The sequence below is a fragment of the Trichosurus vulpecula genome, chromosome 9 (genome assembly GCF_011100635.1).
Source record: "Trichosurus vulpecula isolate mTriVul1 chromosome 9, mTriVul1.pri, whole genome shotgun sequence".
NCBI lineage: Eukaryota > Metazoa > Chordata > Mammalia > Diprotodontia > Phalangeridae > Trichosurus > Trichosurus vulpecula.
Window position 1 is genome coordinate 2125522 of NC_050581.1, and position 28000 is coordinate 2153521.

Here is a 28000-nt window from a genome sequence, read left to right on the forward strand (position 1 = left end):
CTTCAATCAATCATCCCCAAAATAATTATTAATAATTCAAATGTCCACCCCTAAATCCTTGTATCCATTACATAGGATCAATAATATCATAACAATAAAACAACACAGCAAGGATAACACAAAATAAGTAAACAGAACACTATCATCATTTCTACCCCCCTTGAACGATTGGGGCTCAAAATCTTGGGGTGAGGGGTGAAGGTCTCATTTTCCATAGCTTCTTCATGCTGAAATTGGATGTAGAGATGGCCCTGCCCCCAAAAAGTCCCATTCCAGAGGTCATTTCTTTAACGAGCTGGCAGGAATTCCAAGAATGCTACATGCTTAGGCAGTCACCGGAAAGTGCAGGGTGCTTAAGCCTGAAGGAAACAAAACTAGCAACAAGGTTAACCAAAACAAAGGACAGAAAGAATAGACAAGTATGGACTATAATTCTTCAAATAAAATCATCTCAAGTTTGGTTGAGATTTCAGTTATGCAAAGATCCAACATCAAAGCCAAACTCAGGTGGGAAATGAGACAGAGACTAGGATTGTCCTCCCAGCCTTTCCCCAAATGTACAAGTTTTCATCCGTTAATCACACAAAGTTCACCTTCAGTCTGAGTGGCTTGTGGGCTTGCAGGAGCAGTTCTTATTTCCCTATTTCTCGTGTTATCAAGTCCTCTATACATTCTGTATAATTCATTGGTTGGAATTCCATCTATCATTTCAAAACCTACCCCTGCTCTCAATAAAGCAGTAAACATTTCTTTCCTTGTTACTCTCCTTTGGCGCCAAGTTTGCTGGTTATTCACCCTTCTCTCTCGAGGAGATCTATCCCTTCCCCAGTCACCTAAGTCATGTAACTGTAAAATCTTATTTATCACTGTTGTAAGACGGCTCCCTACTTCTCCAAGTAATAAATTCAAAATTAGTTGTTTATAAGCAGGGGGAGCTGTCCTAATTATTAAATTCCTATGAGGCAGTTCCATTGGATCATTGTAATATTTGTCTGAGGTTCCTATCATAATGGCAGTCTTCATTACCTCCTCCTTTAGTCTCATGATACAATCTCTAAGTGAATACCAGGGTCTGTGCTCAGTGGGCCACATAGAATCAGTAGCATATCTCTTATTGCATCCCACAGCGGCTAATGCCAACAGAGTAGTCCTGCTATCACCATCTCCTTGCTGATGATGTTCCCTAAAAGCTTGTTGAACTAGAGGATCATGGCTGATACCTATGAATCTCATGCAGTCTGTCCTATCTACTGATATTCCACTGGCCCCTTGATCACTGAGTCTTACCATCCAAGATATCAATGGTTCTCCTATTCTTTGGCTGAATCTACTCAAAATATCTGTGACCTCTTGCGGTGAGAAATCTTCCTGAATTTCCCTTGTAACTGAATCTTCACCTCGGGTTTCTGTCTTCCTCCTTTGTATGGGTCGAGCCCTTGTCTGATCATTTAACCATCTCCTATTCTCTGTGTGAGGCACATCCTGAACCCCAGTAGTGTTTTGTGCCTCAGCCCCTAACATTGTCTCATTCTCTCCCCACTCACTTCCTCTGCCACCATGGCTAGGACGAAGCAGGCAGTCAGGCTCTTTCTGGGCTGGGTTGAAATGCACTCTGGGCTTTTTTGGTCTCCTGTTGCTCTTAGCCACATTAATAGAAAAGTTCTCATTTGAGTCAGTTTGGTCTCCTGCTATCTGAGATTCCCCTTCTTCCTGTGGGGTAGGAGTGCCCCCATGTCTTTCACTTAATCTCAATCTTTCGTATACTAGCCGGTAGGCTGATAACACTATCCAGCTTTGCCTAGATAGTGATGCCCCTGACTGAATCCCAACTTCTCGTAAACACTTTTCCAAATCCCTAGGATCTCCTCTCCGTAGCCTTGGTTCCCAGTTTTCACAGGGTCCAGCTTTTTTAGCCAATTCTTTTGCTAGGGAGGAATAAAATGGATCCTCCCATCCTGGGATATTCATCTCTTCCTCTGGAATTGTTCTGCTTCTAAATAGAGATCTTATACCTAGCGATCCCATCCTGGTCGCCAAATGTAATAGGAGGGCAGAGTTTATAATCTCAAAGAGGATCATAAACATGTCTGAAACGTTCGGAACCGCCGGATATAAGAAACTCTCAAAGTAGAAGGCAGAAGAATCAAAACATTTATTTAGGCTCCACAGTAACCAACCCATGAACCAGCAACCCCATTTTGATATATTGATCAAAAGCTTCCAGGCCCAATAAGTACGCCTTGAAAGAGTAACCAGGAGGCTACAGAGAAGCATGATTGCGTAAAGCAAAATCATGTTTCCCCCTCTATGGTAATAAGATTACCCACTGGCCTGAAGTCTTTGTTCAGCTTTCTCCCGTAGGTCAGCTCTGCTACTGGCAGCTCCTGCTTCAGCTGTGTCTGTGGCTGTGGCTGTGACTGCAACTGTAACTGTCGCTGTAACTGTCGCTGTAACTGTCGCTGTAACTGTCGCTGGCTCCAACCGGAAAAGGAAAAGAAGATCTTCAAGCTGTCCTCTCCCCTCTTATAGAGTTTTTTGACATCATCAAGCACTGCCTGAACGACCAGGGCCAATTGGTTCTTGACTTGGCCCCTCCCCCTAGCGTAGCCGTTAACACCTCCCCTCAGCCAGCCCCATGACTCATCACACAGGAAGTTGTCTGCTTCCTGGAATGCTCTTTGGGCTTCCTGCCCCGGAAGAGCAAGCCACAGTGTCCAGAGGCTCAATGAGGTAAGCTGAGTCATTCAAAGAAAACAAAGGCCATTCTGGCTACAGAGGGGCAAAAGAGCATTTACAAATGAAGGGGAAGATGGGGAGATGGCAGATAGCACTTGAACCTTACTCTCATTGGAACTGGCTCAAAGAGAGAATAACATACACACTCAGCTGGATACAGAAATCTATGTTACTGTACAGCAAAGCAGGAGGAGAAGGAAATAAGGTGGGGCAGGCATGAGGCTGGTAACAAGGAAGGTAGATTGGGAGAGGTGGTAGTCAGAAGCAAAACACTTTTGAGGATGGACAAGGTGAAAGGAGAGAGAGAAGGACAAATGGGTAAAATAGAATGGAGGGAAATACAGTGTAATCATAACTGTGAAAAATATTTTATAGCAAGTTTCTCTGATAAAGGCCTTGTTTCTCAAACATACAGAGATCTAAGTCAAATTTGTAAGATTACAAACCATTCCTCAGTTAATAAATAGTTAAAAGACATGAACAGGCAGTTTTGTGATGAAGAAATCACATCTATCCATAGTCACATGGAAAAATGCACTAACTCATGACTGATCAGAGAAATGCACATTGAAAACAACTCTGAGGTACCACTTCACACTTACTGGATTGGTTAATAGGAGAGAGAAGGAAAATGACAAATGTTGGAGGGGATATGGGAAAACTGGGACACTAAAGCATTGTTGGTGGAATTGTGAACTCATCCAACAATTCTGGGGACCAATTTGGAACTATGCCCAAAGGGCTATGAAATTGTTCATACCCTTTCACCCAGTACAGGTGTTCAGGGAGGACAAGTACCTCTTGTGTAAAAGGTGCTGAACCCTTTTCAGGGCTGCTTTCCACCTTCAGTGTCCACATGACACTCAACTCCCATCTGTGGCTCCAAGAAGCAGTAGCATGCCCCAGTAAACTGTTTCAGTAAATAGGCTAAATCAGGTGAAGGATAACCAAGGGGCCTCAAACCCATTGGTGACTGAGAAGGGTCTCTACGCCAAGGATCCGAAGACTTCTCCTGGTGGAATGGATGGATGTGAACAATTTGTTCCAACAGGCCATGAAGGTGACATAAGCAGGCATTGTGGAGCACTGAGAGCTTGGCTAGACATTAAAGATGCCAAGGTCATCCTCCGCATCCCAAACCATTACCAGTCATGTTGACTTTTGTCTTGCCACTGGACTCCAATGACTCTGGAAGAGAGAGTGAGGATGATGACTTCATGCATCTCTGCCTCACTTAAATTCAATTTATGCACAATTCAAAAGATATCACCCATACCATTTTACCATTTTTTACCTACCTTAAAGACCTGTGGGACAGGCAAGTGATGAAGCAGCAGGTGCAGAAACACCTGTAGCTGTAGTCACAACCCTACACACAGGTGGGTCAGGCCACCAGACTGAAGCAGCAGTGGAATTCAGCAGCTCCCTGGGTGTCTGAGAAGCCTTTTTTAAGGACCATAATGCTCACTTCCTGATGTGATGAAGGGACTAGAAAAGGTACCCTAAAATTGTCTGCTGAATGATATTCTTAAACAATGTAATCTGTAGTATTTAAAAAAAATCAAGAAATCCAACAATGGCTTATACTTTAAAATACCGAACCAAGGACTTAGTCCTTTTGGGGTGAGATTCACCCTTGAAGTTGACATCGATGAATCAAGCATTAAATAGTCATTCCATGGCTGATGCAAGTGGATATTCTGGGCTATTTCCTGAGGTAAGTACAGGGACTCCGGCCCTCCCCCTCAAGGAATTTGCAATCTATTTGGAGAAGAGAAGACCCATAAACATGAAGAAAACTAATAATACCAGGTAGTAAAATGTGTTCAACCGTAGGGTTATGGTCAACACAATGGAAATCCAGAAGTAACCACTGTGGGCTGGGCTGGTGAGGGAAGGTTTCCAGAAACAGTCATTATGTAGAGTATTTGCCTTTTAATACAGGAAGATTTTTCAGCTGTGCCTCTGTAGGAACTTTATTTTGTGTGATTCTCACTGGTCACTTATTTGACTGTATCATGAATGTGTTTGTTTGGTATCCTGTATAAGTTCTTGTTTATCTTTCTGCATAGTCAGATATTTGTACCTAAAGAGATAGTGCCTGTGCTCTGTTTGCATTAGCACACGTTTTCTTGTAATGACATTTATGAAAATATGGTACATTTATACTAGAAAAAGTATATATTCCAGTGATGAGGCACCAATAACATCATCTTTGTTTATTCAAGGAAGGCATACTTCTTTTGTGTGGTATAGTAGTAAAGAGAGCACTGGAAGAGAAAGGACCACTTTTGACTTCAGTACATATAACAACAAGCATTTATTAAGCACCTACTATATGCCAAAACTGCGCTAAACACTGGGGATATAGAGAATGGAAAGAACAGTTCCTGCCCTGAAGGATTCACAGTCCAATGGTGGAGAGGACATGCAAATAACTAGGTGCATAAAATAGATTTAGTTTAAATAGGAGGTAAGCTCAGAAGACACTGGCAGGGTTGGGGGTGGGTGAAGGGAAGGACCAGAAAGTAGGATTTAAACTGTGTCTTGAAGGAGGCCAAAGAAGCCAGAAGGTGGAGGCAAAGATGAAGACGAAGGCATGGGGCAAAATCAGTGAAAAGGCATGCAGGATTTCATATGGGACGAATGGCAAGAAATCCAGGGTCAATAGATCATATACGATTTTGTAGAGAGTACAGTATCAGAAGACTAAAATGAGAAGGATGCCCCAGGCTGTAAAGGGCTTTAAAAGCCAAACAGGATTTTATGTTGGATACTGGAGGTAATAAGGAGCCACTGGAGATTATTGAGGAAGGAAAGTTGACATGGTGAGACCTGCACTTTAGGAAGATCTCTGGTGGTCGAGTGGAAGACGATGCTGAGAGGGCAAAGACTTGAACCAAGGGGACTAATTAGGAAGCTATTCCAATCTTTCAGCCAGGAGGTGATGAAGGCCTAAACAAAGGCAGTGGCTATGTGAGTGGAGAGAAGGGGTGTGTATACTAGAGGTGTTGTGAAGGTAGAAATGACAGGAAGAGTTCACAGGTGGATCTGAGAATGGATACAACTATTCTGTAAAGCAATTTGGAATCTCACACAAAAGGTGATAAAGTGGGGTGTGCCCTTTGACCCACTTATACCACTCCTAGGGCTTTACCCGAAAAAAATCAAGGAAGGAGGAAAAGGTCCTTTATGTACAAAAATACTTATAGCAGATATTTTTGAGGTGGCAAAAATCTAGAAACTAAGAGGTTACTTAATAATTTAGGAACAGCTGAAAAAGTCACAGTATATGAATGTGATTAAGTACTTTGGTGCTACAAGAAAGGAAAAAATAGATGATTTCAAGAAAGACATATCAATTGATGCAGAGTGAAATGAGGAGAATTAAAAGAGAAATTATACTATAAACAGTAATCCTATAAAATAGACAATTTGGAAGACTTAAAAGTCCTTAACTGATACTAAACAAATAATGAACAGCCCAACCAGGAGAACAATTTGTACAATACAAACAACACTGTAAAAAAATTCTGAAAGCTGTAGGAATTCTGATCAACATAATGATTCCACAGAATTGATAAACATTTGAAGAGACTTAGCTTGAAAATATAGATTTGCTTGATTTATTGTTTTATTGATTGTCTAGACATAAGAAAGTGATGGAGAAACTGTTAACAATGCAGACTGAATTTAAAAGTGTGTCATACTTACATTTTCATTCCAGAGAGCCACTTGTTAAAACATTTACCAGCATACCTGTGGTTAGAGGTTATAAGGCAGAGCCCATCAATATGGAAGTAGAACAACTGTGAGCGGTGGTAAGACCAAGAGTTGTGTGACTTTGGACAAGTAACTTATACTTTTGTGCCTCAGTTTCCTCATCTGACACATGGGAATAAATCATTCCTACCCTACGGACCTAACAGCACTGTCTTTAGGATCAAATAGAATAATGAATATAAAAGCAATTTCAAAAGTGTAAGGCACTAAACAAATGTAATTGTTTTAAGGTATAATAATAATGAGCAATATTGGGTTTGGAGAGGAAAACATCATAGGAGTGGGGAGGAAATTTAGAAGACAGATTGTCTTGGCTCTTTAGGGACAACTTTTTTCCTGAATTCTGGCTACTTCAGTGTTTATTACTAATTGGCTGTGGAGGGCCTTGAGTCTCCCATGGGCTTTTTCAGAATCAGCAAATGAGCCAAACCTGAAAAGAGCCAACACAGGCTCCTTAGAGGACCAGGTGCTGCCCATTGTCAAAAGCTGGCAGCCCCAAGCCAGGCCTGGGAGAAGGACCCTATAGGTAGCATGCTTCTTACTCTTCAACGGATCTATACTCCTGGCCCTCCAGATATTAGCTGGTGAGTACAAGAGTGCCTGGTGGACCCTTTCACTTCCTACTGCAAGAATGCCCACTCACTCTGCTGTGTAATGGTCCAGGCTAAGACCTTTCTCCTACAAAACAAAGACTTTGGAGCATGGTGTCTCAGGAGTAGAACCTAGCCACCCAGTCTCCAGGCCTGGAGATTAATGTTGTTCATTAATATGGTTCCTTACAGGGAATGGGTTTTTTTTTTTGGGGGGGGCTTTCTTTGTATTGCCAGCACATAGCACAGTGCCTGGCACCTAGTAAGCACTCAGTAAATGATAATTGAGTGACTGACTGGCTCTAGAACAAGGGCTCTTAACCTGGGGTCCACAGGCCCCCAAGAAGTCTGTGGATAGATTTCAGGGGTTCCATAAACTTGGATGGAGGGGAAAAGTGCATTTTTATTTTCAACAGGCTTTGGTTTTCTTTGTTGTTGTCCCAGTTGCTCAATCATTTTGGTCATGTCCAACTTTCTGTGACCCCATTTGGGGTTTTCTTGGCAAAGACACTGGAGTGGTTTGTCATTTCCTTCTCTAGCTCATTTTACAGATGAGGAAACTGAGGCAAACAGGTTGAGTGACTTGCCCAGAGTCACAAAGCTAATAAGTATCTGAGCTCATATTGGAACTCAGATCCTCCTGACTCCATGGCAACTAGAAGGCACTGTGGATAGAAGGTTGGGCCTGGAGATGGGAAAACCTGAGCTCAAATCCAACCTCAGACACTTACTAGCTGTGTCTACTAAGTACTCCAGTATCTTTGCTAAGAAAACCCCAGATAGGGTCATGAAACATTAGACATGATTGAAATGACTCAACATCAACAACTTCCTTACTCTAGGGCCAGTACTCTGTTCACTGTGCCCCCTAGCTCAACCTTTGGTTTCCTTTATAATTGTGTGTCTTTTATTTTATGCCTTTAAAAACATTATTCTGAGAAGGTCTCTAAAGGTTTCATCAGACTGCCAAAGGGTTCCATAACAAAAAAGGTGAAAACCCCCTTCCTTGGAGACAGGAGTCAGTGGTGAATGAGAGAAGGGAACAAAGAATGTTGGTGGGAAGACCTTAGGCTGGATTGAGCAAGTAGCCCTACATGGAAGTAGAAAAGACAGCTGCCTCCAGGTGGCATCTGAGGGGGTGGCACAGAGTTCACTATTTTCAAAAATATCTCCTCCACTGGCAGAGAAGTTCTGCAGAAAGAGTATTAGAATAGAGCCAGGAGATCTGGGGTCTGCAGCCTAACCTTCCCACCAGCTCTCTCTGCGACCTCAGCAAATCACTTCCCTTCTCCTTATCTGACACTTAAAGGGGTCAGACTAGGCCATTTCTAGGACACCTTCCAGTTCCAACATTCAGCACCTCTATAGTCACTCCTTTAAGTTAAAACATCAAGGGCATGCAATGGTACTTTAAAATTCAATTGTTACCTGAGAGGGAAGTAACATTAACACACCATCACACATAGATTTAGAGGGGGAAGGGAGATCATCTCATCTAAACTCCTTATTTTTCAAATGAAGAAACTGAGGCCCAGAGAAGTTAAGTGATTTGCCTCAGGTTGCACAGCCAGGATTTGAGCCTAGGTCCTTTGATTCCCAATCCTACCCTTCTTCTCTTCCACAAAAATGTGGTCTAGTGGGAATCAGGAAAGCTGGGTTTGGGGAACATTTCAGCAATGACTTAATTCTCAGGTCGACTGCAGGCACAAAGCAAGCCTTGTCTGTGACTTTGGGACACAGGAGAGGTAAGTGTTGATGGTGAAAGGGAAATGTTTAGAACATGGAGGTCTGGGTTGTGTGCCACGGAGAGGGCAGTGTATGGTTATTCAGGGCCTGCACCCAGAGGGAGGAAGGAGTTTTCAAAGGGGAAGCTGAAGACAAACAGTCTTCTCCTTCCAAGAGTCAAAGATCTGCCAGCCCAGGATTCAATCTCCAAGGACTTCTCACCTTCTATGAAGTAGATGGCAGGAGTCATAATCCTCATTTAAGGAAACCAATATGTAGAGCCGAAGTGACGTGCCCAAAGGTGCAGAAAAGTGAAGAGCTTTTTAGCAGTGCCTCCTATTTCTTCACATGGTGATGCTTCCATTTCTCTCAGCTGAGGAAGAATCACAGTACAGAGGATATTGCAGGCAGGTGCCATGTTACAACCTGACATGTCAGAGTTAGAAGGGACTTTGAAATCATAGAACATAGATTGACTGAACAGGAAGGGACTTCAGAAATGGTCATCCACTCCAACCTCTTTGTTTTAAGGCCACCCCCATCAGTCCCATTTGGCAGGATTCATTCTTGTTTGTACCTAAGAGAAAAAAAAAGCAAGACAGCAATCAAAGCATTTGGTGCAAAGAAAAGGGAAGCCTAGAAAGAAGGGCAAGGGGTAAGGTGGAGGGAGGGAAGGGGCAAGGGGATTGGCAGGAAACCATGTATCATAGGCTCAGAGTGCCCCATTTCCCCATTACATTTTAGCCATTCAGTGACTGAGAGAGTGTGGACACTCGGTAATTTGGAGATGAAGGGGAAGGGGGATAAAGTGAAGGAACAGAGATAGATAAAAGACTCCAGAAAAATCCCCAAGCCAAAGCCATGCTTCCACTTAAGATCTGTAAATCTTTGTCCTGGGAAAAGCTAAGGATGAGGGTAGGGAAATTGGACAGAGAGAAATAGATGGAAGGACCTCCACCTGAGGTGCGCTCTGAAATCTAACATTCTACAATTCCATAAGAAGGAGGAGGAAGGAAGGGGGGAAGAGGAAAGAGGAAAAGAGTGGCAGGGAAGCAGAAAAGCAGGGAGGAGAAGATCGTGGAGATTGAATGACGCTCTTAGAGGATTTGCATTACTGATCCAGGAGGAGAGATGGGTGAGAAATGACTTGGTAAATGCCTTTGAACATATTTCACAGACACATTGTTATCCATCTCATCTCTAAGGAGAAAACAGGGATAAACATGTTTCATATGAAGCAGGTTAATTAAAATGCCATTGCTAAGAGCGCCTGATAGCAAAGACTATCTGTTCTCTGCTAGAATAGGTCTTTCTGGAAATTATCGAGTGCTCAAGGAAGGGAAAAGGGGAACAATAAAAATGATGGACCCAGCCCCTGTTCTTGAGCTGGTCATACTCCAATAGGACAGGGGACAATAACCTGCGGAGGGGCATGGAAGTCCTAGAATCAGAGAAAGCCTTCTCCAGCAGGAAAGAAGATGGAGAAGTCACCTACTCCAGTTCCTTTAGACAAAGGTCTAAATCCCCCATGACAAATGCACAGCTGTTTTCTTGCTGAATATCACCAAGGTTTTATCACCTTTACAGGAATCAGCTTCTCCTGCTTCATTTTCTATTGATACCTTCTGTTTTTATATCACTTTCATTTCCTCCCTCTAACAAATATCCTGGAGATATCCAGATCAGAAGATTATAGATTTAGAGTTGGTTGGACCCTTCATTTTACAGAGATAAGGATATTGTGATTTAAATATTCCCTCTGACTCCAAATTCAATGGTTTTTCTATTCTACTATGCTGCTTCTCCCATCTTTTAGCTTTTCCTCAAAGAACATATACACTATTTTTTGTTACTTTCCCTGGATACTAGATTCTTTTCAAAGGATGTGGAGAAGCTGGAGGTTTTTGTATCCTTTATATAGTTCCATTTTCCTAAATGACTGAACATGGCTTTGAATATGGCTCTGAAATTATTAATGTCCAGCTGACTTACCTGATCCTCTTCATTTTCATAAATTTCCAATCTTCAGAAATTTACATTTCCTTTTATTTGCCTCAAACTTACCTCTTTCAAATTTCAAAACTTGGCCCTCTATTCTGATACTCTAAGATGGAGGGAATCATCCATGTTCCTTTTACCCAATATTCAAACTCTCCATATTTTCTTACAGGGTACAATTTTACTCCTCACCTTTCATCTTTATATACTTACATCTGTTTTATTCCTATGTTCCAAAACTGTATCAGGTTTACATCCCTAGGTTTCCTCATCTATAAAATAAAAGTTTCAGGGGTGTGCTGGAGTCAGCTCTAACTGGCTCTCAGAATTGACTATTAAATTCCCAGGACAAGCATTTACACCTCAGAAACCAGCGATGCTACAAAGCAGGGCTTGATGTAGTGTTTGTTGATTGTCTAGACTTAAGAAAATAATGAAGGAAATGTTAATAATTCACATTTAACTTGAAAGCATGCCTTTCATTTTTGGAGAGTTTGCTGTTAAGTATTTACCAGCCAACCTTGTTTGGGTCAGATGATCTCTAGGGGCCTTTCTAGCTCTAACATTCAAGGTTCTAAGTTACCTTCTCTTCTAGTTCTAACATTCTATGTTCTTAAAGTCCTTGTACCTCTCAGTCTATGTATGAGTCTATAATATTATCATACAATCCTAAGTTAATGCGCATAATTTCCATTATCTAGGTCTCATCAAAAATGCTGATTTGATTATACATGCAGGGATTTAGGCAAGCAAATAAACTGAGCTGCAAGGAGTAGTTAATTATCTGTTTCAAGACAGAGATTAGGGATGCAAAGAATCCAAACCAGAAAATAATCCAAAACTCTGGCTAGGGTCTAGACTAGAGTATAGCATCCATCTATTAATCTAGTCTAATTTATCTACATATATGTAATATTTAGTTTATATTTTCCTCCCCAAATCATATATTACTGAAGCTAATATTAAAATGAGTTCGTATTTATGAATCATGCACTGTCAAGAAAGGAAGAGAAAGTGTAATACCTATCTACACACAGATATGTATGTTTATGTACATGTATATTTTAAATCATTCCTTTTCCTGATCATGTGTTACTAAGGCTAATATTAAAGTAAGGTTGTATTTAAAGATTCAAATACTGACTCTCTGTTCTGATACTCTTAGATCAAGGGGAGAATGCATGTTCATTTTATCCAGTATTCAAAAACCCCATGACTTTTTGTACTGGTCATAAAGAAGAGGATGGAAATTACCCAAGAGCCTGACGGGGGGAAATCAGCCTCAGATTACAGAATTACTGTGGATCACTTATCCAATGAATGGCTGAGGAGTAATATGAAGGCTTTAGGGCTACGGGAGTGAATGGAAAAGCTGGGCTCAGGGAGGTTCCTGTGTGATGTCACAAGTGCCCCAGGACACACTCCAGAGTTAGTCTTGCTCATACTATAAAGCATTGGTGGGGAGAACTCAGATGATGGACTATTCACTATTTTATGATGGCTTTTTAGTTTCGTTTATTTGGCAGAATGACAGATTAGGCTTGGTTTACTGTGGAATAATTCCACCCCAATAACAATTCCAAAAAGGTTGGGAAGAAGGATAGGATGCTCTGGCCCATTATTAGCAAGAGATGATATTTTTAGTTCATTAGAACCTAAAAATTGTCATACTGGGTTAAGTCCATGAGCCATCTAGCCCTGGACTCTATCTCAGGTGAAGAGACAGTTTAGGGACTTATCATCCCTGTCCTCTATCATTTCAACTTAAGAAGATTAAGTATGGGGCTCAAACATCCTGGTTTTCCTGAATGATTATAGAGCTATCATCCATGGATTTGTATAAACACTTCTTGAAATGATTTACATTTTCAGCCTAAAGCAGCTCTTGAGAAAAATTCCATAACTTTATTCACTGTTGTGAAGCATTGTACAGATAAGGTTTGGATTCACTCGGACAAAACACTCCACACTCCAAGAAGCCCAAAAGGGGTTTTTTTTCTTTTATTATTAAAATACAGGCAAGAAAGATGGAAATCAAAAGTAGCAGAGAGGGAGGCTTAAGAATAATAATAGTAAGGCAATTACTACTAAAATCAACATATTTACAGTCATCACCGATGCGGGGGAGCTCCAACACCTGACCACACAAGCTGGGGAATCCCAGGGGTACAGCTGTCAGGGTCCCGCTCACGGAAGTCCCAGGCCAGACGTCTCTGCCATGGGTGAGATTCCAATTTGGGGTCTGAATTTCATGGCATAAATAATGCTGGAAACAAAGAAGGCATCATGCCAGGTCTTTTTAGCAAACACTACATCTTATGCAAGGTCCTGAAAGGAGGCCAATCCCTTCAAGGTCTCTAAGCGCAGTGTGCATCCTTGGAGTGGCTAGTTCCAGGAACCTGGCAGATTCATCTCAGGGTCTTGGCCAGGACCCAGGGAGGAACCCCGTTCTTGTATTCCCAGGGCTTTCTACTTTAGGAAATAAGACTTGTGCCAAATTTGCAATTGAGTCAAGGCCTCAGTTTGTATAATCTTACATACATAAGAAGGGTTAAATCTTACCCCTTCAAACATAAATAGGCTTTCCCTTTATTTATCCTATTCATAGATATCTCCTTTGTCTTACCTCATACTAATATTCTGAGATTTGGTGAAAAAAATCTTTGTTCACTCTTTAGGCTGTCCCCAAAATCTTAGTTTAAACCTGCTTTAGGACTTTGGAGATACCCTATAAATCCCATTTCTTTGTTCTGTTGACTTCAAAGATCTCTCTTCCTCAAGGTTTATCATTCTGGATTGAAGTCCTAATCCTTTAAATTTGTCTTCATATAATGGCGTCACTCAGTCTGCCACTTCTGAAATCTTAGAATCTCAGAAGTAGAAGGTATCTTGAAACTCTGTCACTCAAAGTTATGTATCTCCTACCCAACAAAACTGAGTATAATCCTTCAGGGGGGAAAGTGGATATTCAATGAAATAGAGGACTTTCAAGCATTCTTGTTGAAAAGACCAGAGGTAGAAAATTCGACTTTCAAATGTAAGACTCAAGAGAACCATGAAAAGGTAAACAGGAAAGAGATATCATAAGGGACTTATTAAAGTTCAACTGTTTACAAAGTCATGTATACGAGGGTCACCTGTACTTCCTGTTCTTAGATATTCCTTCCCCAAAAAGAATAAGAAGACCTCAGAAAACATCTGATTCAGCTATGTGGTATGAGATGAAAACTCATTAAAAGCCTCTCATCACTGCTCTTCTGTGCTGGTATGGATACTCTGTGGAGAAGAGTACAGGAACATGGTTAGAGGATCCAGGTTTCCACACACAGTCCCTCTCAGATCACAGGTCAAGAAGCCACTTCTGGATTGGCTCTTCTACTTACTTTTTCACTCATTCTCACCTCTTTGGTGTCCATGGAATCCTATCTTTATTCATTTGCTTTCTGCTCACTCTTTCCAAACTCCCTTGATCAAACCCATTTCCACACTACAACCCATTCAGTGATCCTGCACAACAACTGAATTATTCTACAAATTCAGTACCAACTTAAAAACAAATCAGAAACCAAACAGTCCAACCTGTGCCCACTGGAACATCTCTTCTCCTGTTAACATCCCCCAAAAGTGGTCATCCATCCATTGTGCTCATCACAATAATAGCAAAAAATAGCATTTATATAGTACTGTAAGCTTTGTAAAGCACTTTATTCATATTATCTTGTTTTATCCTGGGAATGTATGCTATATTATTATGCCATTTTACAGATGAGGAAACTGAGACAGACTGAGGTGATGTGACTTGCCCAGGATCACATAGCTAGTGAGTGTCTAAGGCGTGATTGGAACTTGGGTCTTCCTGACTTCAGGTCCAGTACTCTATTCACTGTACCACCTGGCTACCTCTGACCACAAACACTAATTCTACATCCATGACTCTTCCTTCACTACTCCCAGGTCTAAGTCCCAAATATCCTTCTTGACGCTTTTAAATAGGCCTGAAGAATAGGTGGTAGCTATCTGTCCCTCTAGCCTCAAGTGCACGGCTATTTTTCCTTTTCTAAATAGCTCTGTAATAACCCTCAAGTCTGGAGAATTTGCATAGGGTAATCATTCTCCACCAAGAAGGAGAATCTTATGCAAACATTCCAAGCTTGAAACCATGATTCTATTTCTGAACCTTTGACAGAAGAGACTTCAGATGTTATCTAGATCACTCTAGTACACCTGAAGCATGAATCTTCTCTACGACATTTGCAAGAAGTTGTTACCAGGATCCAGTTAAAGACCTCTAGTGATGAAGAACTCAATACTCTTCTTCCCCTGTATGCTCACAACTATCTATTCCATTTCTGGGCAACTCCAGTTATTAGGAAGCTTTTGTTTTAACAACCCAGCTAGCAGCTTCGGTGTGGGTGTAAGATCCCTCCCCCACAGCCGGGACCCAGGAGGCTGCCGGGAAAGCACAGGTTCTTTTTATCTGCTTAAACAAGAAAAGCACGGTGAAGGGGTTGACCAGCTTACTTTAATCCAGCATTCACTTAGCATACAGACAACATTCATTTAGTTCAGGGGAAAAGGCCAGCATTCAGTTAGCATTCAGTTAGTTCAAGGGAGCACACAGACAAGCATCAAGAGACAGACCAAATACAGATTCATTGACTTACTTCAGGGGAAAAAACCAGCACCCTGAGGTTCAAAACATTCATTTAGTTCGGGGGAAAAAACAAACCAGCACCCCGAACCTCAAAACCAAAATACAAACAAGTTACAAATATCAACAGACAGACCCAATACAATTCATAGTTACCAACATCTGGGCTCGGCCCGAGAGCAAGGGCTGGCCCAGAGTCACGCTCCCCGCTTGCTCCCACACCAACCGGAAAAGGAAAGAGAGAGCTTCAAGCTGTCCTCTCCCCTCTTATAGGGTTTTTGACATCATCAAGTGCCGCCTGAATGACCAGGGTCGATTGGTTCTTGAGTTGGCCCCTCCCCCTAGCGTAGACCAGGTTCTGGAGCTAACACCTCCCCTCAGCCAGCCCCATGACTCATCACACAGGAAGTTGTCTGCTTCCTGGAATGCAATTTGGGCTTCCTGCCCTGGAAGAGCAAGCCAGTGTCCAGAGGCTCAATGAGGTAAGCTGAGTCATTCAAAGAAAACAAAGGCCATTCTGGTTACAGCTTTTCATTAAGTAGAATTTGAATCCAGCTCCCTGTAACTTTCTAGTTTTGCCTTTCTGGCCCAAATAAAGCAAACCAAATGAAACCCTTTTCCTTTTGATACTACTCCCAAAATTTTAAGACAATTATTATAGCAATCTCTGCCTGTCTTCTCTACCGCAGACTACAAATTTCCAATTCTTTCACCCAATCTTCATATAGCATGTCTTCGAGTCCCCTCACCATTGTAGCTGTCCTCCAATTTGGCCTCATAGCTTACTCTTCTTGGGGAGGGGGGTGGTAAAGTTCTATGTTCATTTGGGGATTCTTAGTGGTTGAGGTGTTGGTGATAGTAAAGATAAACCTGGGATTGAGAGAACTAAACTAGTAGATAGCCATGGAGCCAGATAATTCATGAAATAATCTTTAGTCTTTCTTATCTTTCTTTCATTTCTTTCTTTTTTTTCTTATTTTATCTTTCCTGAAGACTTGGCATTAAGGAAATGAATCTTGTCCAATAGTTTATAGTCCCACTTACTACTCTCCTGACAGTTTTCTTAGTATGGTGACCTTTCTCTTTTCCTTAGGGGACAGAAAGTGGCAAGTGATGGGAGGAGCCAACAACAGCTCCTTTAAAGGTTTCATCCTGATTGGTGTCTCTGACCATCCTGAGCTGGAGATGATCTTTTTTGTGGTTATCCTGTTCTCCTACTTGTTAACCTTGGTTGGCAACTTGACCATTATCCTAATATCACGCCTGGATGCCCGGCTTCACACACCCATGTATTTTTTCCTCAGTAACCTCTCCTCCCTTGACCTTGCTTATACCACAAGCTCAGTCCCTCAGATGCTGTTCAATCTGTGGGGCCCAGATAAAACCATCAGCTATGGGGGTTGTATAACCCAGCTGTACGTCTTCCTCTGGCTGGGTGCCACTGAATGCATCCTCTTGGTTGTGATGGCATTTGATCGCTATGTAGCTGTCTGCCGGCCCCTACACTACATGACCATCATGAACCCTCAGCTTTGTTGGCAGCTAGCCTCCATTGCCTGGCTAGGTGGCCTGGGGAATTCCCTAATTCAGTCAACATTCACTCTGCAGCTCCCTTTTTGTGGACACCAGGAGATCAACAGTTTCCTCTGTGAAGTGCCATCTCTCATCAAGTTGGCCTGTGGTGACACAAGCCTCAATGAGGCTGTACTCAATGGTGTCTGTGCCTTCTTCACTGCAGTGCCCCTGAGCATCATCCTCATCTCCTATGGTTACATTGCCCAGGCTGTCCTGAAGATTCCCTCAGCTGAAGGCCGGCATAAGGCCTTCAATACCTGTGGCTCACATTTGATAGTAGTATTCCTCTTCTATGGCTCAGCTATTTATGCCTACCTACTGCCAGCCAAGAGTAGTCCCCAAGATCAGGGGAAATTCATCACTCTCTTTTATTCAGTAGTTACACCCATGGTGAATCCCCTAATCTACACTCTGAGGAACAAGGAGGTGAAGGGGGCAGTAAGGAAGTTGTTGGGAAAGGGGTGGGAGGAATGGTGAGAGAAGGGGAGAGTGAGCCACCATACCTTTCCTATCTTCTCTCTCTCTCTCTCTCATACTCTCTCTCCCCACCCCTGTCTCTCTCTCTGTCTCTCTATCTCTCTCTCTCTGTCTCTCTCTTTCTCTGCCTGTCTCTCTCTGTCTCTCTGTCTCTCTCTCTCTCTCTCTCTCTCTCTGTCTCTCTCTCTCTCTCTCTCTCTCCCCCTCCCTCTCTCTCCCTCTTCCTCTCCCCTTCCCTCCTTCCCTCCATTTTTGTCACTCTGAATCTCTCTCTCATCAAATCTACATTAGTATAACTAACCCTGATTTCCATGCAAAGTACCTTTGAGTAAGTTAAAAACCTTCCCAACAACCCTAAGTGGTCGGCATCTGGTTAGTATTATTTCATAATGTTCTATTAATGATGAAAAACCTGCAGTGGGGTGCAGATTATAAGGCTAGAAGCTTTCAGGTCTCAGAAGGTGGTGGTCTAATATAGATCTCATTTCCATTACTGCCTCTATCTCAGCCTATACTAAAGTTGCTATTATTATTCACATCTTAAATGAGATAATGTATGGAAAATGCTTTGCAAATCCTGTAGAGCTATAAAATGTTAGCTATTACTATAATTATTACATAGAAATTTTTTGTTTTTACTTACTTTTCAAAGTACTTTCACATTCATTATCTTGCTTGATTTGGTTCAGTACTGTAAAAGATGATGATTTCATAGATGTCAATACCTTCTTCCAGATACAGATACTCTTCGATGTCTTTTGGTAGACAGTTTTCCTGAGGTACTGTATCTAAAAAAAAAAAAATCATCCCCCAGTGGACAGTCTTTAGGTAACAAACCTCTTTGCAATTAATTAGCCTAGTTCGGGGATGACAGAGAAGCAGAGTATCAGCAAACCTGCCCTTGAAGCCTTTCAAACTTGGGAGGATCTACCTGCTGCTGTCACAGCTTTTGAGAACACAGGGTTATTTCCCTGCCATATGAGGCTTTGGAGTAAGGATTTCATGGAGGACAAGTATAATTTTTCCTATTGGTAAGAGGTGGAATATTTGTCTCTATGTCTAAAAACATTTCATCTTTACATCCATCTCTGTCTCTTCATCTGTCAATTTATCTATTCAGTTTTTCATCCACATCCTCTATCCTCTCTTCTCCCTTTTGCTTTTGTACTGAATCTTTCCTTCAGCCTCATGTAATTTCAAATGATAGATGAAGGAAAAAATTGTTCACTTCTCCATTCCAAACAAACCAATGTCCCTAATGGAAAGGGGAACTTGCTACATATTTACTGATATCATCTTACCTGAAAGTTAGAGCCACCAAGTTTGCCACCAGCCTTCACATCTTGAGTGGGCTAGTGAGTCACACACCTTTATGAGACTTCTTCAAACAAGACAAAAAGTCATACATCAGGCTCAAAGGTCTTTTTTTTTAAGATTTTGGGTTCTTTCTCCTCTTCTCCAACATCTAGACCAGGGATGGGGAACCTATGACCTTGAGACCACTTGTGGCCTTCTAGACCCTTAAGTGCAGCCTTTTGACTGAATCCAAATTTTACAGAATCAATTTGCATTCTGTCAAAAGGCAGCATTTAAGGATCTAGAAGGCTACATGTGGCCTCAAGGCTGAAGGTTCCCCACCCTTGATCTAGAGCTTCATTTCTGCAGATTCTAGAACAGCGAAGTCTGTCAGGGTTGGTCCTCATGGAATCCATATATCTGTGGTTGTGTACAGTGTTCTCCTGGCTCTGCTCCGCTCACTCAGCATTATGTCGTGTAGGTTTTTCCAGGGTGTTATGAAGTCTGTATCATCCCCATTTCTTATGGCACAATAGTATTCCATTACCTTCATATACTACAGCTTGTTCAGCCATTCCCCAACTGATGGGCATCCCTTTGATTTCCAATTCTTGGCTACCACAAAAAGAGCCGCTTATAAATATCCTTATACATATGGGTCCTTTTCCTGCTTGTGTGATTTCTTTGGGATACAACCCTAGAAGTGGTATTGCTGGGTCAAAGGGTAAGAACATTCCTGTGGCCCTTTGGGCATAGTTCCAAATTACTCTCCAAAATGGCTGGATCATCTCACAACTCCACCAGCAACGCAGCAATGTTCCAACTTTCCCACATCCTCTCCAGAGTTTTTTTAAGTCCTTGCATTGTTGAAAAGAGCTAAGTCTATCAAAGTCAGTCATCACACAATGTGGCACCAGTTCATATAAGTCTTTCTGAAGTCTGCCTGCTCATCATTTCTTATAGCACAACTTGTTCAGCCATTCCCCAGCTGATGGGCATCCCTTCGATTATGGAGCAATTCTTTTGGAATAAATACATCATCCAGACATAGGAAATGAAGAAACAGGCAGCATAGGAGATAGCAAACTTCATATTTCACATATTTACGGTACTTTTAAGTGGAACTTACATACTTGGATCAGTTGGCTAAGGAGAAGGAGACCTTTAGCCTCTGTGTCCTTCCAGTAACAACAGTGGGGCTATGAATGAGAGGAAGGGACTCACTTGCCTCCTCTTCTCCACCACATGTTGGCAAATCATAAACATGGTCACATCAGTCATGGCCCTCAGCTGTTTTGGCAGTCCTTGATATATTGCCAGAGCAAAGCGTAGGATAAAGCAAGTCATACAACATACAACACCTGAGGTGTATGTGTGCCTCTGAATTGGTGGAGAGCTGTTGGCAGCTTTCTGGGTGTTGACTGTGGGTGAATCTTATACCCCCACAGAAGCTGCTAGCGAGATTGTTGAAACATATGGCGTAGTCTGCAGGATCTGCAGGCTTTAACAAGGAAGCATGGCATGTTGGGGTACTGGGTTGGTTGAATGTTTCCCAGTTTTTGGATTGCTCTTTGTACTTGGAGTGGCTATGGTTCTGTGCAGCCTCAGGAGCAACAAAGTCCTGATGGAAGTGCTGGGCGTGGTTTCCCAGGGGCCCAGAGCAGGAGATAATCCCTTCTTCCCAGGGCTTAAGCTGATAAGCCTGGCCCTGGAGGACTGCGGTGAAAGGGTGAAAGTCTTGAGATTATATTGTATATGGAGTTTTGAAACAGGAGTGGAGAATGGCCTTGGAGAGTTGGAGAATGGCCTTCCTACAGATTTGGCAGGAGGGGCTGGTGAGAAAAAAGGTCAAAAGAAGCGGACTGCAGCTGCCAAAATACTGACCCAGACAGAACAGAAGACTGCCTGCATGAGAACTTTGGAAAGGTGAGAGCAGTGAGCTGCTTTCCAGCTGACTTTGGTGAGGTGAGCACAAAGATGGGGAACCACCTACATCGGGATTCCAGAAGAAGTCAGGTGAGGCCAGCTGGAGTTGGAACTCAGGAGCCTGAAGTCCAGCCCTGGGGCGAGATGGAAACTTTGCAGCAAGGCACTGAGTCTGCCTTTTTGGTCCCTTCAGCTTGGGCTGCTTGGGATCCAGGAGGGAGGCATGGATTTGTTTTTGTTGGGGTGGGGGCAGTGCCTTGGACCCCCAGGGACCCCACCCTGTTGGCTTTATTGCCAGTGGACCCTCGGGACTTGGAACTGTGGACTGGAACTTAATGGGGAGAACAGACCTAAAAGAACTTTGGACTCTTTCTTTGAAATTGGGACTTTGGGTGCCATGTGGAAGCCTGCAATGGCAGTTTGGGGAGGAGGCGAGAACTCTATTTGTTTGTCTGTTTGCTTTAGGACTTTACTAACTAAAGCATGGCTGTGCCTCAGGGTACTGGGAAAAAGCCTGCGATGTCAGTGTGCTGCTGAAGAAGCACTTTATTTGGACGCTTTATGAGCTTAAGAGATTAACTTGCTTTGACCTAGGGGTGGACATTTGAATAGTTAACAAGTATTTTGGGAATGATTGATTGAAGAAATTATCTTGCTGGGACCTAGGAGTGGGTCACATTTGAATTGTAAACCAATATTTGGGAATGTCACTGAATGATATGTTTTGCTTTATTATGAATGATATGTTTTAGTTTCCTTTGTAATTGGATCACAATGTATGTTCTAGGATACATGGCTGATTAGATTATGTATCCTAGAACAAGGTGTGGAGTGTAACCAGAATGGCCTTTGTTTTCTTTGAGTGACTCAATTTATCTCAGTGAGCTTTACTAGGTGCTAAGCCCCAGGCCCAAACCCCATTAGCTGTTAATGTAATCCATGTGGATGTGAACCTCCCAGGGTCCTAAGGGGAGGGGCCAACTCAAGAACCAATAGCCAGACCTGAGCTCTGGTGATTCAGATGATGTTTGATGATGTCTGAAGCCCTATAAGAAGGGAGGACAGAGCCATTTGTGCAGGGCTCTGGAGATGGTGTTGATGAGGAGACTCTGGGCAGCTGTAGCTAAGGAGACCTCCAGCTTGTAAACCTGGATGCTGAAACTTTGTTGAACTCTGGTAACTATGTGTTGGGATTTGAATCAGACAAAGTCTGTCTGTTGATGTTTGTAATTTGTTTGCATTTTGTTTTGAAGTTCAGGGTGCTGGCTTTTTCCCCCGAACTAACTGAATGATATTTGAATGCTGAATTAAAAGTAAGCTTGTCAACCCCTTCACCTTGCTTTCCTTAATTAAGCAGATCAGAAGAATCTGTGCTGTTGGCAGCTTTCTGGGTGCTGACTGTGGGTGAATCTTATACCCCCACAGAAGCTGCTAGCCAGATAACAAATTGATAAAGGTCCTTGTCAAGGTATCTCTATCTTCCAATGGCAGAGTGAGCTGTGGCGGAGAATGAAGAAGTATTCACACACCCTTTGTGAGAGATGTTAAGTGTTACAGTGTTGGGGGCTATCCCTCACACCTATTACGTGCAACTTTAGAAGTGGAAATCTTCCTTTATTTCTCACGTTGCGTTTTTTAGCCACTCTGAAGGGTCTTGCAGTGGGTTCATTTTCTCTCCTCTTAGCCTAATTATTTTGATTTTATTGTTTTTTCTTCTGTAGAGTTCCCTTTCTTTTCTTTTACCCAATAATAATAATATTTATTAGGGCTTCTTTTTTGCTTATTAATTTTCTCTTTTAGGCTTTCATATGAGAATTTCTTTCCTTTTTGCTCCTTGTTGTCCTTTTACTTATTTTGGGTGTGTTTTTATATTGAAATGATGAAGGAGAGTTGAGTCATAACCATTCACTCAGATCCTCCTGCAGGAGTTATCTCTCATTTAGATGTTTTAGTTTATTCACTTTTGCATTGTTGCTTTTTGTTGTAGATGCCTGACCTTAGACTCAGAAAAATATGAGGATAGATGAGCCAACAAAATAGATTTTTAAAAAAATCTTGTGAGACCGTAAGACTGACAATAACATTCCTTTCTGGTTTTCCCTTTAGCTTCAGGAAGTATGGGCTGCTTGGGGACAGTATCAGAAGAAGAACTAGGGTGTCATGCCAGGCAATTAGCTTTCCCAGAGACTAGGGTAATCCTCTGGCTCCATGGGACTACAGGCTTAGCCACTGTCCTGTGGGCTGCAGGGCAAAGAGGCAATAATTCAAGCTGACTCCATACCAGGAAATGAGAACAAATAGGAGATGATCTAGGGGTGCTAGGACCCCAAAATAGCAACATGCCAGGTCCTGCCTGAATTAATTTGACCTAAGCCGCCTTTTTTTTTTTGCAGGGGGGAAGGCAGGGCAACTGGGGTTAAGTGACTTGCCCAAGGTCACACAGATAGTAAGTGTGTCAAGTGTCTGAGGCCGGATTTGACTTCAGGTACTCCTGACTCTAGGGCCGGTGCTCTACTCACTGTGCCACCTAGCTGCCCCTTTAAGCCTTCTTTCAGTCAAAGTAAAACAAAGTTTGTTAAAGATCTGCCATATTGGGTAGACTCTTAAGGAATCTGAGCCTTTGTAATGCTAATGTAAGCAGGCCAGATAGAATCTGAGCACCTTCATAGAAACAAGATGGATCTTATATACAGAAAGACTGAGGGAGGAATTGAAGGGTGGCCAAGTAGTCTGGGGTGTCTGGAGGAGGGGAGGTATGAGGAAGATCTTGATGGGAATGGCCAGTACCCTGGGGTCACTAAAGATGGAATCTAGGGAGGATCTTGATGGGAATGGCCAATAGCCTGGAGAATGGGATTAAGGGTGGGAAGTAGCTTGAACTGAGATTGGGGCATAGCTGGAAGGAAAGTCTTATGGCTTCAAGGGAATGTCAGATCAAGTGGGGAAATCCAAGTAGATTTCAAGGTGGGGTTTTCCAGGGCCTTTTAGGCAAATGGGACCCAAACTCTTTTGGGAAAAAGGTCTCGGCTTGGGGCCGTACTCCATCATTAGGACTCTTTTCCTCTGGCATGAAGGATGCTGAGTGCTGAGTCTATGGGTCTATATATGATCTTACTGAAGGTGGTGAACAGGTATTCTGGAACACGTTGATAAAATGTAAAAGATTTTGCAAATGACTATCTAAGCCATATGTTTATTTGATAGAATCATGGATCATCAGAGCCAGAAGGGAATGTACAGAATATATAATCTACCCCTCCCCCTGTTTTATAGATGAAGGACCTCATGGAGCAATTCTTTTTTTTTATATATATTTATTTGTATTTTTGTTTACAACAGACGGTTCTACATAATTTTGAGTTCCAGATTTTCTCCCCTCCCTCCCCGCTCCCTCCCCAAGACGGCATGGAATCTCATATAACTACCACGAATAACTTCGCATTGAATTAATTTATATACTAGTCAAGTTGCGGAGAAGAATTATGACCAATGGAATGAGTCATGAGAAAGAAGAAACAGAACCAAAACAAAAAAAAAACCAACCCAAATACAAAAGAGAAGAGAAAAAGGCGAGCATGAAGTGTGCCTCAATCTGCATTCAAACTTCACAGTTCTTTCTCTGGATGTAGATAGCATTCTCCATCGTGAGTCCTTTGGAGTTGTGCCTGCACCTTGTGTTGCTGAGCTCACTGAGATAAATTGAGTCACTCAAAGAAAACAAAGGCCATTCTGGTTACACAATTACACTTGCATTCTCAGGGATCTAGGGTTGTGTTCACGGAGAATACATTTCCTTCTACTGGTTACTGTAACTCTCAAGCTCCCACTACTGCGTTTCCACTTACACAAACTAACCACTTACAATGATGACACATTTAGAGCTCAAATGTAACCATTTACTTAGCAATAAGACAAACAGAATAATGATCCTAACAGACAAATGCAGGAACAATAGATACATCACAATCCACATGTAAGCCTGGGTCACACTCTCCAAGCAACGCCTTCAGCATCTATTGGGGGAGAATGGGCACACGATCACAGAAACCTGTCAGGGAAATTGATGAGTAAAAAAACCTCACAACTCTGCACTACAGGATATTACATCATTGGCCTATTCAGGAATGTCTGCATGACATAAAGCCATTTCTCTGCTAAATGTCCTTGCTACCCTTCAGAAAAAGCAAATCTTCCATTCTTATGTTAAATAAGTATTTATAAGATCTGTCAAATTATATTCACCCTTAAAAGGGCTCTGAGGAAGTATTGCAGTCTTAATTTAGCTATTAGTCCCCACTGAGTCAAAAAACTTCGAGACTCACCAAGCTGTATCTCTGTGAGTAATAGAGACTTCCCAGAATGTTGCATCACCCCGTCAGCTTATAGAAAATAGAGTTCACAGAAAAACACCCTAGTTTAACTCACAGGGTCAGGCAGACAAGCTGAGCTGTCACCAGGATACTGTATCATAAAATGAGAAATCCGTATCTCTTCTTATATAGCTTTCTGTCTTTTCTTCTTAAACCAGATTAGACAGCAAAAAGCAACAGGCTGTGTGCCTCCTGAGAGGCTTCTCCTCTCCCAAACTTTAGGAAATACTAATGGGCACTTGCTGTAAATGAAACTCTCTTACACTGAGCTCCAGTTTCTCTTCAACAAATCAGGCATCTTATAGATAAAGCTTTCTGTCAGGAAAAGCCTAATACAGTCAACTGATTGTTCTGGCTTCGATTTTTCACACTGGTCCAGTAAAGGCAACTTCTCTATACTCTGTTGAGTCTTTCCTCTCCTGACTATTCTTGACTACACCAACCAACCTTCTTTGCCACACTTTCAGGGGATTAAATGAATACCCCCTGGTGTTCATTCAATAACTAACCTGTCACTTATTCAGTAAAAAAAAATAAAATAAAATAAAATAAAAAACCTACCTCACCAAATAACTCCTGTGAAATAAACAATTCTTGTCTAATCATCCCATAGCCTCCAGTCATATGATTTTGTTTTTCCTTTTGTGAGTTTCCCCCTCTTAATTCTTAAAACAATTACATACAAATGAACTTAGGGACCACAATGCATTGTCAGCTCCATCATTTACCAGTTTTCAAAGTGGTCTTCTTCCATAGTATATGTCTCTGAAACCTATGTTTTTATATTCACATAATCAGTCTTTTAAAAATAAATAAAGATACTTTCTCTGCTCCTGTAAACCATAAAATTACATATACAAAAGAGGCAGTACCCTAAATCTTGTACAAGGTGGTTTAAGCCTTTATGTCACAGTTTGATGTGGGTTTTTTGTTTGCTCCAAAGTGCTCACATACCATCTAAAAACTATGTTTCTTTACACTCAGATTTCAGTAGTTTTTATTAAGCCAAAGTTCTTTTCCTTTTCTAAACTATCCTGAAAAGCACAATACCTTTACCACTTATATCCTTTGTTGATTTAATTTTTTTCTTTATGCAACACTCCTTTATTCTTCCTTTTTTATTAATTAATTTTTTTTAGTTTATGACACTCAGTTCCACAAGTTTTTGAGTTCCAAATTTTCTCCCCCTCTTTTCCTCCCCCCCAAGACAGCATGTAATTTGATATAGGTTCTACATATACCTTCACATTAAACTTATTTTCCCAAAAATCAAACTGTAAAGAAGAATTAAAACCAATGAAATGAACCATGAGAAAGATGTAACAAAACCAAAAAGAAAATAAAATGAAAAAAAAAGAAAGAGCAAATAGTTTGCTTCAATCTTCATTCATTAAAAAACATGGTTAGATGCCATAGAGTAGGTAGCAATGTGTTGTAAAGGCTACTAGGACCTCTTCCATCCTTATCAAGGGGAGTGCTAACCTTCTCTCCTTTCATACAACACTATTCTTCCTCTTAATACCAAATTGCTCCCTGTGGAAGGGTAGTGCTTTAATATACATGTATATAAAACAATTTAAATAACAAAAAAATAAGCTTAGGAATTGACACCTTGATTCAGTAGAAAATCTCAATTACAAAATCTTAATAAAACTCTGACGAACAGTCCATATGGAAGACAAAAATGCAGAGATAAAATAAGAAAACAAATTCGCAAAACTGTACAACTAGAAAATTTAAAACCCCTTCAAATCAGATCAATTGAGACAGAGGACTTAGTTCTACAATATACAAGACAATCTAAGAATCATTAAATTATGAAAAGACAAAGATTCTAAATATTGTCTTACAATAAATCGTACAAGAAAATAGCCTGGAAATTTTGCCAACAGAAATTAAAGTACATCCATAGACTTTTGTCAGAGAGGAACCCCAAGCTAAAAACAAGTAGAAATGCAGTCATCAAAATTCAGAACTTTAGTAGCAAAGAGAAATTCTTATAAGCAATAAAGGAGAAGCAAATTACATACATAACCCCTACCACCCTGATGGGAGACAGAGTAGGGTCCTTTTGTGAACCTGACTTGCCACTGTGAGTGAGAGTTGGAAGCATGAATCCCAGAGCATTATAACAACAATGCTGCTAGCAGTTGCTGTGGAGGTGCAAGACCTCCAACAAGACCAACAACAAGAGCACACAGGAGGGCTGCTAGCACAGGTCCTTTGATCTGCTTTTCTAAGGAAAGCAACTTTAAGGGGTTAACAATCTTACTTTAATTAAACATACATATACAATGGTATATAAACATATATATACAATATACACTAAGTTCTAGAGGAAAAGCTAGCACCCTGAACTTCAGAGCAAATATAAACAGAAATTACAAACAGATCAACAGACAGGCTTTTATCTATCTGATCAAATCACAACACATACATAGTTACCAGAGAGAAGCACCAACATCTGGGTTTTCAAGGGGGGGGGGGGGGCGGGCGGAGGGGTGCCCTGCTGCTTCAAAGGCTACCCAGAGTCCCGTCAACAACATTCTTTCAATGAGTGTGTCCCCCAAAGGCAAAATGCTAACCTCTGAGTTTATATATATTTCTTCAGGGTCAAAGGGTCACAACTATGCCACTCAAACCCATGTGAACTAAGCCTTCCCTTGAAGTAAGCAGGTCATCAAAGATTCCTTAGTGCTGAGAAGCACTTCCAAAACAAAGACAACAAAAGTCCACTTTGCTTTCCATTACATTTGAAAGGCAAGACTCATCAAAGTTACTTGATTACCTCAGTATTCCAAAAGAGACAACAGTAAAAAAAGACCCACCCTAATTACCATAACAAGCATATGCTACAGTAGGGCTGTCCAAAA

General features: G+C 41.6%; 1 protein-coding gene and 1 pseudogene across 1 annotated transcript; one reads left to right on the top strand and one right to left on the bottom strand.

Moving 5' to 3' along the window:
- Window positions 1-16596: 16596 nt before the first annotated feature.
- LOC118831349 (olfactory receptor 15-like) lies at window positions 16597-20670 on the top strand. Its single transcript, XM_036738664.1, has 2 exons — window positions 16597-17507; window positions 20658-20670. Exons 1-2 carry the CDS (start codon window positions 16597-16599, stop codon window positions 20668-20670), a joined length of 924 nt encoding a protein of 307 aa, XP_036594559.1.
- Window positions 20671-26519: 5849 nt separating this feature from the next.
- Window positions 26520-26631, bottom strand: LOC118832444 (annotated as a pseudogene).
- Window positions 26632-28000: the final 1369 nt, after the last annotated feature.

Excerpts from the sequence above, each read along its gene's own strand:
- LOC118831349 (XM_036738664.1), top strand. The coding sequence starts at position 16,597 with ATGGGAGGAGCCAACAACAGCTCCTTTAAAGGTTTCATCCTGATTGGT.